The sequence below is a fragment of the Lasiosphaeria miniovina genome (genome assembly GCF_030549165.1).
Source record: "Lasiosphaeria miniovina strain SMH2392-1A chromosome Unknown B0T26scaffold_5, whole genome shotgun sequence".
NCBI classification, from domain to species: Eukaryota; Fungi; Ascomycota; class Sordariomycetes; order Sordariales; family Lasiosphaeriaceae; genus Lasiosphaeria; species Lasiosphaeria miniovina.
The window spans coordinates 4,294,012-4,309,428 of record NW_026848224.1 but is presented as its reverse complement, the minus strand read 5'-3'; the positions used below and the strand labels follow the sequence as shown (position 1 = coordinate 4,309,428).

Genomic DNA, 15,417 nt, shown 5'->3' with positions numbered 1-15,417 from the left:
AGACCCAGCAAACCCCTGACGCTGTGACCTTTTTTCTTGTTTCTTCCTGTGGAAACACTCAACAAGACGCACCAGCAGCAGCCACATCCATACTCACGACAACTTGGTTCACTGCTGATGGTTTCTATTATCAGACCAAAGAGACAGATTCCTATCAGACCAAAGAGACAGATTCCCTGGCAATGGCTTGCACACGTGCACGTGCTCTTTGGAGTGTTGTTGGAGTGGAAAGGGATATCAGGTCTCAGCTGCCTCGAACCAAAAACCCTTCTCAGCACGGCACAGGACACCCAGCCCAATCTCTTGTGAAATACGGCTTTCTTTTCTGACCGACGTCCATCCAACAGTCTCGCAACAGCACCCGGCACACTCCACCCGGCACACTCCATCCGGCACACTCCATCCGGCACACTCCATCCAGCATCATGGCAGCGCAGTCCCCTTCCCTTTCGGCCGACTACCGCGCAGAGGACAGAGGCCCTCTGGTAACCACCGTCATCTGCTCGGTCGGGGGCGTCATGACCCTTTTCGTGCTCGCCCGACTCTATGTTCGCGGCATCCTGATGAGAAAGCTGTTTGCCGACGACTACTTCATCATCATCTCCATGGTGAGTCTCGTTGCCACAACTTCAACCATCTCAAGTACAGAGCCTCAGCAAAGACGCGCCTCGCTAACGACGGCCCTCTCCGTGCAGATTAGTTCGTGGGTCGCCATTGGCATGAGTGTCGAGGGCGCCAAATGGGGCAACGGCCGGCACTTTGACGGCCTCACGCTTGAAGAAAAGTCCAATGCCATCCTGCTCGTCTCGGCCTCCTTTATCCCGGCCATCATGTCCTTTGCCGTCCCCAAGTTCGCCGTCGTGGCGCTCTTGTGCCGCCTTCTCAACCCGGCCCGGTGGCACCGCATCCTGCTCTGGTGTCTCTCCTCGCTCGTCCTCGTCATCATTATCATCGGTCCCCTGCTTCATTTTACTACGTGCAAGCCGGCCCGGGCCCTCTGGGATTTCACCGTCAAGAACCCTGTGTGCCGCGCTCCCGATCTCATCGTCAAGTGGTCGTTCTTCTCGGCCAGTAAGCTGCCGTCCATCTACTTTCATACCGAAGTCTGTGGCTAACCCGGCTGGTGCCGTGCCATAGGCTGCTCGGCCTTGATGGATCTCTACCTCGCCGTGTACCCCAGCACGGTCCTCTACAGCTTGCAGATTACCCGCTTGAAGAAGCTCGCCCTCTGCGTTGCCCTGGGCTTCGGCAGTGCGTATGTGCTCCCCGCGACTCCCTCGATCCCCCTCGATTCTCGATCTAACCTCGAACGCCCCACCATAGGTCGACAGGAGTAGCCATCTACAAGACGACGCGGTTGAACTCGCTGGCCAGTCCAGACGTGACGTTCGACACGGCCGACTTGGTCATCTGGACAATGTGCGCGCCGTCTCCTTCCCACCCCCTTCAAACCTCCCACCGTACCAATCTAACCACACCCCCGCATCCACAGCTGCGAAGGCAGCACGCTCATCATCGCCGCGTGCATCCCCGTGCTGCAGCCGCTAGTCGACGTGCTGTCGGGCAAGCGCGTCCAGTACGACCAGTCGTCGGGCTACAAGCGGTATGGGGGGTCGTCGGACGGCAAGTCGGCCTCCTCCTCGTCGCACCGCCACAACCCGGAGCTCGAGAGCGGTACTGCCACTACTCACAGCGGCCGCAGCCGGCTCAGGCCCCAAAACCCTGACGATGATTTGTTGCGCACCGTCGAGGACAAGGCTGTCGACAGCCAGGAGAGCATTCTCCCCGAAAAGACAAGGCACGCTGATAATATTACGCGCACGGACGAGGTCAAGGTCGAGTATGACCATGACACGACGGGCATGCCGAAGAAGGGTCAGTGGAGGGGGTTTCAGAACTTGTAGGGACGTTGGTGAAAGTCTGTTTCCTGTGCTGTTGCTGAGCACGACTGTATGAATGAATTTTACGACGTGGAGGAATGAAGTAACGGTTATCTTTTCTTTTGCGCTACTGACGAGGAGGATTGTTGTCACGATATTTGGGACTGGTTTTATTCTCACCTATAGTCAAGCTCGTTTGCGGCTCTCTTGAGTTCTTTAACTGTAATAGCTTGCTAGGGCCAATTTTCCTGAGCTGAAGTCTTTTACTCCGAATGATAGCTTTCCTTGTCTTATATATGACGTCCGTCTTCCACCGCCAGAACGTTTTCCCAAAGAAGCTTTGGACTCTGTAGACGGCTTCTGCTCCTCGTTTACAATGATAGCACATACAGCTCTGTCGCCTAGATTTGAGACACTTTGAGCCACATTTCAAGCCGCAGTGGCATGTCCCTTCATTACTTACTTTTCGGCTCTTTTTCGGACCTCCAAATGCCCTCTTTTCTCCCTTACTTCGGCTGATCTCGACTCCCTTACTTCGTACGGCTGACTCCCTTGTTGAACGGTGTTTCCTTTGTCCTTTTTCTTGAGTATAAGAAGGCTTTCTTTCGTGTATTACCAGACCTGATTTAAGCAGACAATACGCTGTCAACATCACGTGCAACAAGCTCTCTATTCACTACAAGATAACTAGGTACCTATATACAAAGCCTCTCCATGACTCAATCCGTCGACCTTGTTCAGAAGAACAACCTGATGATCCAGCAATCAAATGGAGACACGCTTCTTTTCTCCTTTACGATCCCGATACCTGACGGCAAACATACACATCGCCAACCTCGGGGTATCCGTCGACCGTCCTGCACACAAACTGGAAATATACGCGCCGCGACGCGGGCCAGGCCTTGGTCTCCACAGCCTTCTTCGCTGAGACACTTGCCAGCGTGCGCCAGGACTCGTCCGGCTCCTGCTTCACGCCGGGTTCGGTTTTCGGCTGGGCTGCTGTCGCTTCCCGCCTGGCTCCTGCGGCCTGCACGCCGTAGGGATTACTCATCTGCTGCCGCTTCGCTTGGGCCGCCTGCACCCCATATATGTCGGAAATGTCTTTCATATCCCGCTTAGCGCCCGCTGCGGTGGGTGGTTTTCATATCCCGCTTAGTGCCCGCTGCGGTGGGTGGTTTTGGCTTGTCTGACGACTTTTGCTTGGGTCCTGCTGTCACGGGCTCGGGCTTATTGGCGGGGGCTGGCGTCGAGCCTTGCGTCGAGCCTTGCGTCGAGCCTGGTCCGGCGGGTTCGTTGTTTTCAATCGGTCGCCTCGAGCCTGTTGTTCCTGGTTCGGGTATGTGGCTGGTCCTAACACCTCCAAGCTTGAACCATTTTGGCTTTTCCCTAGACATTGTATCTGGCTTAGCATCAGGGTCGACCTCAGGCTCGAAACCTTCGGGTTTAGCCTCCACGGTTTAGCGGGAGTTGATGCCGAGCTCATCGAAAAAGGTGCTGCCAGTAAAGCTCGACAGAACTCTACCCTTGCGGGTTCTCTATCCTAAGTCCAGCCACTGTAATGCTCGTCATCTCTAGTTTCAGACTCGCTCGAGTCGCTGTGTTTCGGCTGTTCTTCCCTCAGTAGCTCAACCTCCCGACGCGACATGCCGAGCAGCATATTCCCTTCGATTAGCCCAAAGTTGAACGACGCCTTTAGTCCGTTGGAGCTCTTAGCTGGGAAGATGTTGAGGTTACCGTCGTGGTAAAGGTTGTTGTAGTTTTCTCCTTCCTCGCCGTGCGACTGCACGGCGTACGATCCTAGCAGGTGTTGCGGGCCAAGGGGGCTCGGGTTGGGCTTTTTCTCGGCCAGCTCATAGTAGCCTGCGCATCGGTGTCGCCATGTCGCCGCCTTTTCGGCCTCGTCTTCGTCTTGCCTCTCTTTTTCTTCTTTTCCTAACTGCTCCTCTTCGCGCTGCACAACTTCCTCGTGCCGCGCCATCTCGGCATCCACGGCGGCGCGATCCCACCCGATAACTGTAAGGTGGGGCATTTTCCTCATGAAAATGCCCGGCGCCTTCGACATGATATCGTGCACCAGCGTCGTGTTTTTGGGGCTCAGCTCCCACCAGATGAGTGTGGTTGAGGCTGATGTCTTTGAGGTGGCTACAGTGGCTACGGTGGCGACGCCGTTCACGTCGATATCGAGGCGCTTCTTGAGAAACAAACTCGGGTCGACATTTGCCTGGGCACTGTGGATCTTGTCCTTTTTGTCGCCATCAAAGAAGACCTCGAGCCTTGCAAACCCGGCTTCAATGCCTCGCTCCATGTCGGTGTCCCATCCCACAATCGTCCTCGACCATGAAGCGTGAATGGTCAACCCGGGCACGGCCTTGACTACATCGGCCAGCTCTTGGTGGGTTCACGATTGAATTGCCTCGAAGGATAGCGGGTCTTTCATCTTGGACCTATCCGGTCGGCCTCTGTCGTCTAGAAAGTACTTGGCCACGAAGCGTTGTGCGTCGCGGCTTGCTTCCTGGTAAATATTGGCGCATTGTGTCAAGAGCTCGTCTTCGAGGCGATTGCAGGCGTCGTAATACTCTGCGCGAAGACGGTCTCGCTTGAGAGCGATTGACGGGGCCAGTTCTTCGCACTAGTTTTCAGTACCAGGGCAAATTAGCGTCGATCAATGCCGTAACCTAACGATCATTTGCGCATAATGAAAGTTACATTTGCGGCCAGAAGGCTTTCTTCAAGGCGTCCTTCAGTTCCGACTTGGAACTTTTCTTTTTGAAGGGGATGCCATACAGCTGTAGCTGCGTGGCGTACCATGCCTTGACTAGGTTTTTTTTTCGCCCGAGCGGCCCTCGAATGATTTGTGCAGTTCGCAAGACTTGGCCTGGGCAATGCCATCCATTTTGAAGACATCATTGTTATCGGAGCCATAGTAAGTCGAAGAGGATCCGTAGGTAAAGGGCGGCGAGGAGGCCGGGTCGGGCGCAATAATATTGGACTAATTGTCATTGAAGTAATTGTCATTGGAGTAATTGTCATTTGGCCGGAAATCTCTACGAGCCATGATTTCGGCGGCGGCGAGGTGCGAGATGTGTTTCCGAGGGCGGAGCTTCCCAAGGAAATTCAATTGGCGATTTTAGGTAGCGAGATTGTCAAGGTGGGGTGGGGCAGAACCTTCAACCTAGCCTAGAAGTGGAAGCCTGGAAGTGGAACACGAAATGTGCACGCCAATGCGGGGCGAATCACAGGACGCAGGGGCCTCTCAGGTCAGGCAGGACAAGATCGACGCCCATGCCCTCCACTTCCACTTACACCCCACTTTTGCCTACGGAAGCGACTCAAGGTTAGTCTTAACACAATCTCCATTGGCGCCCTTCCACAAATTATCCAGTATACTATCGACATCCTCCTCCAGATCTACATATCGTCCACTCAGCAAGCGCGAATCAGGGTGCACAACAAGCAGCACGCATGCCTCGGCAACCAGCTGGGCCGGTATCTTGGGTGCGCGTGCGCGATTTACCCTCTCCACCGCCCTCCTCACCCTCACAGTCCCTGAAAATCGCCTCGTCCACCGCGCCGTCCCGCTCCAGTATCCCTGTCTCCACATTCCCTGGCTGGAGGTAGTAGTTGTATACGCCCTTGAGTTAATGTGGACGCGGAAACGAGCTACGAGGGACGGCATGTGCTTTCGAGCACATCCTCCAGCACACCTTGTCGATGGTTATTAGCCACCACCCGCAGATAATTAAAGGGCTTCAATGATGGTCCCTGCCGAAAGGTCCGAGAACGCTTACGCCACTAGGCTGCTTCGCTCGCTCTTCCTACCTCTCAACACGCCAACGAAAGGTGACGAGCCGCTAAAGTCGTGACTGGCATGTGATCGGTAAGCGATGCCTTCATGACAGGAAAGGGACTGAAGCATGACGCAAGAAGTCATTTAAAAAAAAAAATCTTTGATCTAGGTACCCTATCTAAAAATCGGCCCCCCTGGCAGCCACCCAACGGCATACAAGGCGCCAAGGAAGCCCAGAAAAGTAAAAATAACACTATTTACACTCTCACATGCTAGTGGCTTCAAGTCTGTACAGGCTTCAAACCTTGTTGGCCCGGGCGGCCGGACGGCTGGGCTGGCACATGGAGGCGCATGCGCGGTAGGATAGTATTTCACGATTTTACCGGCCGAAAATAAGCCCCGAGTATCTCAACTGCCAGCAGCTGGCAAGGACTCCTGAGGGGGTACAAGGAAAAAAAAATTAAAAAGAAAAAAAAAATAAAAAACTCTCAGACCAGCGCCTCGACTTTCATCGAGACTTCCATCGAGAAATATCATCTGCTCTTTCAAGGTCTAGCACATGATCCAACTGGGTGAGCACAGTTTGGACGTCGAGGACAATCGCCCTGCGCCGCGCCCTCGCGTCCGGGTCGCCCTTGACGTCGATCTCGTCGATCGGCAGCAGCACGGTCTGCAGGACCAGCTCGGACAGCTCGCGGTGTTTCTTTTGCGCCCTGGCTAGGTCGGCCGGCGGTTTCCGGATGAAGCGATCGCAGCGCAGCCGCAGATCCCCGAAGCGGGTGTAGATGCGCTCAATCCGCGCCAGGGCGGGGTTCTCGGCGACCGCGGGCGGGACCTCTGAGTACTTGAGGTCGGCGTACTTGATATCGGCAGGAGTGAAGGTCTTCGTTTCTTGGACTTTTGCCGCCGAGGCCGAAGGGGACGTGCCGGTGCTGGCGTAGCTGGTCGGGGGCCTGACGTAGCTGTATTGAATGTCTGGCGGCGCGTAGGACGACGAGCCCTGGACCACGACTGGCACCGCAATGGGCGCAGAGGTCGCGCTCCCTTCGGCGACGCTCAGCTTGCTGGCGTGGTCTCGCGGGTCGGCTGTCCACGGCAGCAGGCGGTCCTCGAGCCCCTGCGTGGCTTCGATCTCGGCGTCGGAGAGGTTGGTCCAGCTCAGGAGCAGCTTGTCCACGACGCTGGGCGACGGGGCGGACAGGGACACGTTTGAGCTGTGTCGGAGCCGCGGCTGCGGGGCAAGTTCTTGACGGGAAAGTCTTGGGTCGTCTGACCTGGACCTCTCCATGCGCAGAGGGCTCGGACTGCGGCTGACTTCACCGCCGAACACGAGAGTGCGCAGCCACGTGGCCGTGTCATTGGGCGAAGGCCCCCGTTCTTGCAGCTGGGTCTCGGACTCGAACGGCTCCTCCCACGGGTCGTCCAAGTACACGGTGGGAGGGCCGCGGACCTTTCTCCGCTCATACTCTGCATCATCTGCATACTCTGGTCTACTTCGGCGCTCGACGTAATCGAGTTTGGCTCTGTCTCTGTGGACGGCAAGGAAGTCGTCACTTCTCGAGGGGATGGAGAGGTCGTCGAGCGAGCGACTGAACCTGGTCTCGGTCTGAGTGCCGGCGCTGCGCGATTGCCGCTGGGGCGCCGTGTCAAGATCCGCGACAGACTGTCCGACGGCGCGAACGAGATTCTCGGCGCCCGCGCGCAAGCCGGCGCGGTCGAGGGCCGAGTCCTCGCGGTCAGGGTCATCGGCGGAATGTTGAGCCTGGCGCTGCTTGATGGCCAGGGTGAGGGTGGTGGCCATGAGCTGGAGGGTGCTCTTGAGGCTCTCGATCTGGGTGAGAAGGGCGGCCGTCTTGGACTTGCGGCGAAAGGCCCACAGGACGCGGGCCATGCGGCGGTCGCCGGCGATGAGGCCGTGGATCTCGTCGTGCACGCCGTCGATGCGCCGCATGGTCGACAGGATGCCGCGCAGCAGCCGGTCGCGGTAGAGCCACCGCCCGCGCTTGAGTACTCGGCGCATCTCGCTCAGCACCAGCGACAGGTCCATGATGCTGCGCGCGATGGTCGCCATGTCTTTGGGCGCATCGCGAGCCGACTCGATGATCTCGAACAGCGCCGACGAGAGCGCCGCCCCCGCTGCCGCGACACCCGCGATGCCGCTGAGGACCGAGAGCGGATCCATTATTACTGCCGTCTAGTCATTTCCGTGAGGGGAAATGTCAAGGTTGCAAGACTTGGCGGCGACCGTCAGATCGAGGCTGTGACGAGGAGGCCGCTGTTCACGTGATCGTGGGAGTGGCAGTGAAGTGGCAGTGTTGCGAATGTGCAACAGAGTGGAGGATGGGCTGAGTTGCTCACCCACAATTAATTACGGCCGCAATGTGATGGACGTAATTGGGTAATTGGTTCAAAGCTAGGCATTTGGCTTATGTGAGAAGTTGTGGAGCATAATGGGAGAAATCGATCAGCTCTACCCTTGACCACAAACAATCACCTCCCAAATGCCAATAGCTCAGCACGACGGCGGAATTTTGAGATGAACCATCTAGTTATCTCATTTTGTCCGCTCACCGATACCGATAATTGTTCATGTTAATCTAAGAACCATGCGGAAGGTGAAAACAAAAGCCTGTCTTGCTTCGCCTGCTCATTCAAGCTGACCGCACTCAGCCAACTCTTCAGGGCAAAACTTTTGGCACAAAATCACCATATTTCTTCTTACACTGGAAACCTGTCAGTCGCAACTAAGTAGACACGTAGTCGGATTAGTAGACTCCGAGACTCACACTTGTCGCAGATTGCAGCCGGGAATCATGATGGCCGCCCCGAGATCAAACCGCAGAGAGTACAGCAGGTTCCGATCGTCCCATTCCTCCTCTTGAAACCTTGGTCAGCATGAAACATGCAACAACACATCTCTTGCGCAGAATGGAAATGCACACTCACTGGGCTCCGTCGGCGGGAAATACCGCTTATAGCTCTCGACATACTCGGCCCTGCTCAGACGATGCCGCTCAGCATGCCAGTCGCCGATCTCGTACTCGTTGTGCGCATAGCACGACCCCGGATCAAACACGAACGGCTCGCCGTCGGCAGCATCAACCGCGGTATTCTCGTCCCACAGGTCCCCGTGCACCAGACACGGCTTGAGGTCTGCCGGCAGCGCACCGAGCAGCCGCGGCACGACGCGGTCGAGCACGAGCGCGGCGACCTGCCGCCAGACCGCCGGCCACGCTGGATCATCCAGTTCTAGCATGCGCGCTAGCATGGCGCGGAACAGCACCGCCCACGACGCGTCCCACCGCGCCGTCGCCTGTGCCAGCGTCCCGTGGCACGTCGTCGTGTGGAACCCGAACTGGCCCGTCGGCGATTGCGAGCGCGCGTGCAGCGCCGCCACCCGCGCCGCGAACGCGTCCGCGTTGGGCGGTGGCTGCGCGGCTACCTCGCGGAACTGCGTCAGCAGGAAATATGTCGGCTCGTCATCACTTTGGAGGCCAGGGCTGGGGCTGGTGTTGGTGTAGGCGCCCCAGGCATGCGGGACTGGGACAAGCGTCGGCGACACGGCGTGCAGCGCCTGCAGCGATGCGAACTCGCCGGTGACCATCACACGGCCCGTCTCGCCGAGGCGGACGGTCTGCGGGAGGGTCAGTGTGTGAGTCGATGGCCGCGCTGCAGTGACACACCTTGAGGAAGTAGTGTTCTGTCGTCCCGTCGGGCAGCTCGGCCGTCACCTTGGCCGTCTGCCCCCACAGTGACCGGGCGTAGTGCCTCGCGGCCACAAGCTTGGAGCCGGGCGCGGGGAGCGCTGCACAACTGTGTCAGTGGCTGCTATGTTGGATGAGAGGAAAGGGCCAAGGAATTAATTACCTGCAATGACAGCATCGTCGAGTCCAAACGCCGCGCCGAGCTGAGGTTTCGGCACGGGCTCGGTCGGCGCCGCCTCGCCGCCGTGCCGGTCGACGTCGATTTCCAGACCATCAGCTGCCAGAGCAGCGCCGCGGTTGGCGTCGGGCGACATGGCTGTGCGTTTCAGGGGAAGCTCGTCAAATTCGAATTTCTGTCAAATTTGAACTCCACAAGCCGGGCCGAGATGAGAAAGCCGGGACGAGGTGAGAGTTGCCTGAAACTGTGGGCCCTGGCCGTCTTCTAGGTCGTCTCCAAAAAGCGGCAGCACCAACAACCTCGGAGAGTTGGGACGGAAGCGGGGGGTGATTGGTTCTCGGCACTCCTGCGCCGCTTCCCTCAAACATTGGCGACCGCTCACCGCCGCCATCGGAGACCAAAACAGCAAGCACCGACACGAGAACAATCAGATCGAGCTCGCGATGGCTTCACTCAAGGGCATCCGGATGCAGCTATGGATATTGGGTGAGCTTTCGATCTTCCGTTTTCTTGAACCACTCGCCGTGGCGGTGCGCATGCCGGAGAGGTGACCGCTGCAACACCTTGACACTGACGAACCCCCCAGGCACGATCCGCGCGACCGAGGCGCTGGCCTGGTCGAGTATCTTCCCGTACGCGTACTACATGATCCGGTCGTTTGGGCAGGTGCCCGAGGCGGACGTGGCTTTCTGGGCCGGCGCGCTGGTCGCCGTCTTCGCCTTCAGCGAGTTTCTCAGCGGCATGGTCTGGGCCCGGGTCGGCGACGCCATCGGTCGGAAGCCGACGCTGCTGATTGGTGTTGCCACCGGCATTGCCACCTCGGTCTGGTTCGGGCTCTCGCGGTCCGTCGCCGCCGCCGTCGCTGCGCGCGCGTTTGGCGGCCTGTTTAATCCGAATGTCGGTATGGTCCAGACGTGCGCCGGCGAGCTGGCCAGGAAGGAGCAGCAAGGTGAGATGAACATGTCGTGGCGGTGTTGCTACTTCAAGTTCCTGTTCTTATTCTGGCCCGCGAACAGCAAAAGCCTTCTCGCTCGTTACGTTTATCCGGTCTCTCGGGTGGGTCATGCTCCACATGGCCGCCCCTTTGTCACGGGGCAGGAGACGCTGAGATTGAGTGCTGACCACCCATCGACTGCTTCAAGCAACCTGATCGGGCCCGTCCTCGGAGGCCTGCTCGCAGACCCTGTCGCCCACTATCCAGGCGTGTTCCGGTCAGACTCCGCCTGGAATCTGTGGGAAAAGTTCCCGTATCTCCTCCCCAATCTTGTCATCGCTTTGCTGCAGACTCTGACGTTGTGTGTGACATTCTTCTGCTTGAGGGAAACTCACCCCCGGTTCGCAAGCCGCTGCGATGTCGGGCTTGCCGCTGGTCGGCGTGTGGTCAGGATGTTGCGGTGGAGGAGCGCCGGCAAGGACTATGCCTATATCCCGCTCAGCGGCTCTGGCATAGACAGGGGGACACGGGCCTCGGAAGAGCCTGAACGCCAACGGCCTGTTGAGGAAACAGGCGACGACGCGCAAACCGAAACGCTCGACGACCCGGTAAAGACCCCTTCGGCACAGGCGTTCACACGCCAAGTCATCCTGCAAGTCCTCTCCCTCTCGCTGCTGGCATTCCACAAGGTGTCTTCCGACAGCATCACAGGCACGTTCCTGGCCTTGGAGCCGTCTCCCACCGGAGACCATCAGCAGCAGGGCAACAGCACGACCCCTTCCGCAACAGTCCATCATAGGTCTTTGTCCCTGCCGCAAGCCGTAGGCGGCTTCGGCTTCAGCACGCAAACCATCGGCGCCGTGTTTCTCAGCGAAGCCGTCGTCCGCGTCGTGGTCCAGGCGACCCTAGTCCCGCTGCTCGTGTCCCGGTTAGGCGCGCTATGCGCCTTCCGTCTCGTGCTCGTCATCTACCCGGCCGCGTACCTGCTCACGCCGTTCCTGCCAGGGATGCGCGTGCGGCCGCCGCTGCGGCTCGCGGCGCTGCTGCTAGACGTGTGGCTCAAGGTGGCGCTGTCGTCGGCGGGGTACGTGTGCTCGGCTATTCTGTGCGTTTTCCGTCTTTATTTATGTTGAAGTGAACCTTTGTCGGTCTTTGCGGGACGGAGATGATGCAGTGTGCGATCTGTGCGATCTGTGCGATCTGTGAAAACTCTGCTGACATGTCGGTTTTTTCGCTCTGCCCGGGTGCAGAGTCACAAACACGGCCCCCGCCGACGGCACGCTGGCGAGGATCAACGGCGCCGCTGCGTCGTTCAGCTGCCTTGCGAGATCTGTCGGGCCGCTCTTGACTGGCAAGCTGTTTGCGTTCGGCTTGAGGCTGGGCCATTTGGAGGTCGCATTCTGGACGCTGGGCGCCGTGGCGCTCCTCGGGGCGGTCGAGTCGCTGTTTCTTGCTGACCGCCCTTGATGTCACGTCCCTGATTTTGATCCGAGAGAGGGGAGCAAACATATTGCCTGAGTCGCTCGGCTTAATGTTGAATCGTGAACCAACGAAACGGTGGACGGCAGACGACCTCTTGGGGATCGACCCCAGCTCCTTTCGGTTGTTTCTAAAGCGTGCCAGGAGACTTGTTCGCCTGAAAACTCCAAAACCAAATCCTCCCCCCCGAAACCTTGCAGAACATGACCCAACGCCATCGAATTGGGGCAAACATGCGCATTATCTGGACAACGAAGACGATGCACTTTTCTGCACTGAGAGGACCGCCAAATTTCGTTCGTGGTCAAGAAGCGCCCATTTTGCGTGCTAGAATCCAGCGCAGACAGGTTAGGTAGGCTGCGTGCACCGTGGCGATTCGGCGACGTGCACCGTGGCGATTCGGCGGTTGGAAGCCGAGCACTTTAGTTGCAACTGCTCGCCATATAGCGCGCCGCGCAGGGGAGGTGGGGGGCCATGGACGCTGAAAGTGGAGGCTGAAAGTGGAGGCTGAAAGTGGAGGCTGGCGAGGAAACAATCAAGAGGTTCCGTGCTGCAAGGCACACCTACCAAATCAAATTGTCCCGCCGCCCTAGAGGGGCGATAGGGGCTCCTAGATGGGTTCGCAGATTTGGCCTAGAATCACTTTGAGACGCGGGTCTCAAACTCTTTTTTGTGGCCGCCCGTCTAAAGTCCGGCCTGCAATCCCTGGCTGTCTGACCATAGTGGCGTTGTGCCATGCTGTGCCGCATTGTGTCGAGGTCACTCGTTAACATTAAAGCGCCAACCATGACAATTTCATGACTGTCAAAGCTTCGATAATAAATCAAGACATTGTCATTTTATGTCATTCGCCAGCCCATAGCTTGTTGCGTTTGGCTTTTAGATAGCCTTTATAGTAGGTATTTATCATCTCGCTAGGAAATGAAGCAGTGGATTGTGGAATCATGCCCTACTCCGTCGTTCTTGGTCATGCGTTTAGGAGTGACCTCAAAGCGCGGTGTCACTATATATAGGTCGTTATAAGACCTATTACTTACCCTAGCGACAGCAGTATGCCAAAAAGCAGTCACATCTGGTCCGGGCCTAAGACCTAGGGCTGGGACGGTGTCGCGAAGTCTATTCCTTAACTGGCTGGGTCCCATGGGATTGGTTTCAATATCGGACCGAAACAGCGCTAAAATGTCGAGTACCTCTCTGTAGCCCGGTTCGCGTATATCTTGATTACTTCGCCTCTCCATCGGGAACAGTCATGTAACTCCTCGTCTCGTCGCACCACCCTCTACCCCCCGTTGCAGCACACCGCTTTCTTCTTGATCTTCTCTTCCAGCCAGTCTTTTCTCAACCACGGTCATGTCTTCCGCTAGGCATGCAGCATCTGGGGCGACTAGGGTTGCTTGGCCCCACGAATGCGAGGCCCCGCCCGACGACGACAGGTTCAAAATTATATTCACACTGGTTCCAGAAACCATAGAGGCCAAGAATATTGTCCGCTGCCCGAAGAATAACCGGCAACTTCTCAAGAATGGGAAACTTGATGTGATAACCGTCGATCGGGAGATGTCAGCGAAGAACCAGAAGACATTTCTATACATTGGAAGCGATATCAAGCTGTGTGACATTATTCTCCCCTCGGGCAAACCAAAACTAGGCCATTTAGCTTACTCCGGCATACATTGCATCTTCTTCCTATCCGAGTCAGGGGAGCTCATACTCCGCGATTTGTCAAAGGGCAACACCAGGCTGACTTCCAGCGCCAAACCTAAAGTCCAAGACGATATTTTAAACACTGAGAACTTCTTTGACGAAAACCACTGCGCCACTGACGATCTACTGTTCACTTTCCGTAATTGGCGCCAATCGGTAATTACTCGGGATCCCACCAAAGACTTCTTCATCACAATTGGGACCGAAATCTGCTTCAAATTCAACTGGAATTCCAACTATACGTCACCAAAGTTGCAGAATAGCGCCGAGGAAGCGCTTCGGATGTTTAGGCGTGACATATTAAGTCAGAAGGATTATGATGAACCTCCCGTTTCTTTCGACGAAGAAAAACTCCCCGGTCCGTTCTACTCTATATACGGCGAGGCAGGCTCCGGATCTTTTGTCATGGGAATTAGGGCGGTCGACCGCAGATCCGGAGAGCTGTGGGCTATCAGGAGCGCAAGGGATCTCGAGAAAGGCCACAGTAAGAGCGCACTGGAATATGCACAAAACTCTCTTAAGCATGAGGCAGAGATTTTAGAGATACTTAACACGGATGAGAATGGTGAAAAAGACGGATGGGGAAGTACCGTTGACTTTGGCGGATTCGATGGCGAGAATTTCCGAATGCGCATTTCACTATATCACGGCACTCTGTCGATGTTGATGAAGCCAGTTCTCAAGTCCTCTGGACATTCCTGCAAAGCCCCAGTGATATACCCGCATGAGAAACTTCCCTGGCATCCAAACTTCACCATACAGTCCCTGCAAGGCGCAATGTTTCTCGCAGCGTGTGGGATTGCACACCGAGGCTTCCATCCCGATAACTTTCTCTACACCTTGAGAGGCGAGGTGTGGCACTTCGTGATTGCAAACTTTGGAAACGCTATAAATCTGAAGAGCCAATCTGGGACCGGTTGGATGCCTACCGTCGACGCCGAGCTGTCCTGCTATCTCCCACCAGAGCTGAGCCTAATCCTTGGGAGAAAGAAGAAGGAAGCGATGGCAAACGAAGCCATATTCGCACACCGTATAGGGCCCTCTCACAAAACAGATGCATGGTCGTTAGCTTACATTTTTGGACTAATTCTTGGCTACTGGTGCAATAGCGAGAAAGAGATGGACTGGCAAGGCTGGTGTGCCAAGTTCCAGTCCCTCGGGATAAACGCTCCCAAACAAGAGCCGGTATCCTTGAGTCGCACGGACCGCTTCAGTCGCTGCCTCGATGATTTGGCGGCAGGCGAATGTCTCCCTGTTGGGATCCGTGCCATGATAAAATCTGGTAATTTTGGAAATACACGAGAGTCCGCGAAATCTACGTATCAAAAATATGCGGATTACGCAGACTACGTGCCGCCTCGCCCACATCCTGCCAAGACGGCGCCCCAGCCATTGCATGGCCAGCCCGGCTCCACCAGCACATCCGCTCCCCCGGCAATACAGACGAGTGGACCACGGACGACAGCAAACATCAAGACCAACTTTTCTTCGACCACCCAAGGCAACGGCCAGTGCCTGTCGCCCGTATCTCTCACGTCCAGCCCTACAAAGTATCACCCGACGGCAACCACGGCACCCCAGACAGGCAGCGGGATGCAGCACGATTACGAGAGCGCCCGCGACAGTGTACAACCAAAGCGCAAGTTCACTGGCGGGCTCAATAACGGTGCAGAGCGCCCCACAAACGAGGCTATAAAGTCACAGCGGAAAGATACCTTAGGGCACGGGGAGGAGATACGCAGGGAGATTGT

The 15,417-nt window shown here is 56.8% G+C and overlaps 7 protein-coding genes across 7 annotated transcripts; 2 read left to right on the top strand and 5 right to left on the bottom strand.

Annotated features, from left to right (window-relative positions):
* Positions 1-425: 425 nt before the first annotated feature.
* B0T26DRAFT_651128 (uncharacterized protein) lies at positions 426-1,904 on the top strand (the record flags this gene model as incomplete). The annotated part of the gene is made up of 5 exons (XM_060438248.1): positions 426-608; positions 696-1,071; positions 1,138-1,255; positions 1,324-1,419; positions 1,493-1,904. The coding sequence occupies 5 exons, from the start codon at positions 426-428 to the stop codon at positions 1,902-1,904; spliced, it is 1,185 nt and encodes a 394-aa protein (XP_060295007.1).
* A 1,305-nt stretch (positions 1,905-3,209) lies between these two features.
* Positions 3,210-4,488, bottom strand: B0T26DRAFT_368343 (uncharacterized protein). The gene has a single exon (XM_060434654.1). The coding sequence runs from the start codon at positions 4,183-4,185 to the stop codon at positions 3,421-3,423; it is 765 nt and encodes a 254-aa protein (XP_060295006.1). The 5' UTR covers positions 4,186-4,488; the 3' UTR covers positions 3,210-3,420.
* A 707-nt stretch (positions 4,489-5,195) lies between these two features.
* Positions 5,196-5,786, bottom strand: B0T26DRAFT_718105 (uncharacterized protein; the record flags this gene model as incomplete). Its single annotated transcript, XM_060442366.1, has 1 exon — positions 5,196-5,786. Exon 1 carries the CDS (start codon positions 5,554-5,556, stop codon positions 5,197-5,199), a length of 360 nt encoding a protein of 119 aa, XP_060295005.1. The 5' UTR covers positions 5,557-5,786.
* Positions 5,787-6,175: 389 nt separating this feature from the next.
* On the bottom strand, positions 6,176-7,849 carry B0T26DRAFT_677987 (uncharacterized protein; the record flags this gene model as incomplete). The annotated part of the gene is made up of 1 exon (XM_060440171.1): positions 6,176-7,849. The coding sequence occupies one exon, from the start codon at positions 7,847-7,849 to the stop codon at positions 6,176-6,178; it is 1,674 nt and encodes a 557-aa protein (XP_060295004.1).
* A 232-nt stretch (positions 7,850-8,081) lies between these two features.
* Positions 8,082-9,939, bottom strand: B0T26DRAFT_783051 (Fructosamine kinase-domain-containing protein). The gene is made up of 5 exons (XM_060446735.1): positions 9,535-9,939; positions 9,351-9,472; positions 8,614-9,301; positions 8,454-8,544; positions 8,082-8,390 (listed from the first exon to the last, which is right to left on the bottom strand). The coding sequence occupies exons 1-5, from the start codon at positions 9,683-9,685 to the stop codon at positions 8,315-8,317; spliced, it is 1,128 nt and encodes a 375-aa protein (XP_060295003.1). The 5' UTR covers positions 9,686-9,939; the 3' UTR covers positions 8,082-8,314.
* Positions 9,940-9,992: 53 nt separating this feature from the next.
* Positions 9,993-11,950, top strand: B0T26DRAFT_649310 (MFS multidrug transporter; the record flags this gene model as incomplete). Its single annotated transcript, XM_060438075.1, has 5 exons — positions 9,993-10,035; positions 10,136-10,498; positions 10,566-10,605; positions 10,692-11,588; positions 11,734-11,950. 5 exons carry the CDS (start codon positions 9,993-9,995, stop codon positions 11,948-11,950), a joined length of 1,560 nt encoding a protein of 519 aa, XP_060295002.1.
* A 1,252-nt stretch (positions 11,951-13,202) lies between these two features.
* Positions 13,203-13,539, bottom strand: B0T26DRAFT_718099 (uncharacterized protein). The gene has a single exon (XM_060442365.1). The coding sequence runs from the start codon at positions 13,429-13,431 to the stop codon at positions 13,210-13,212; it is 222 nt and encodes a 73-aa protein (XP_060295001.1). The 5' UTR covers positions 13,432-13,539; the 3' UTR covers positions 13,203-13,209.
* Between the last annotated feature and the right edge of the window lie 1,878 nt (positions 13,540-15,417).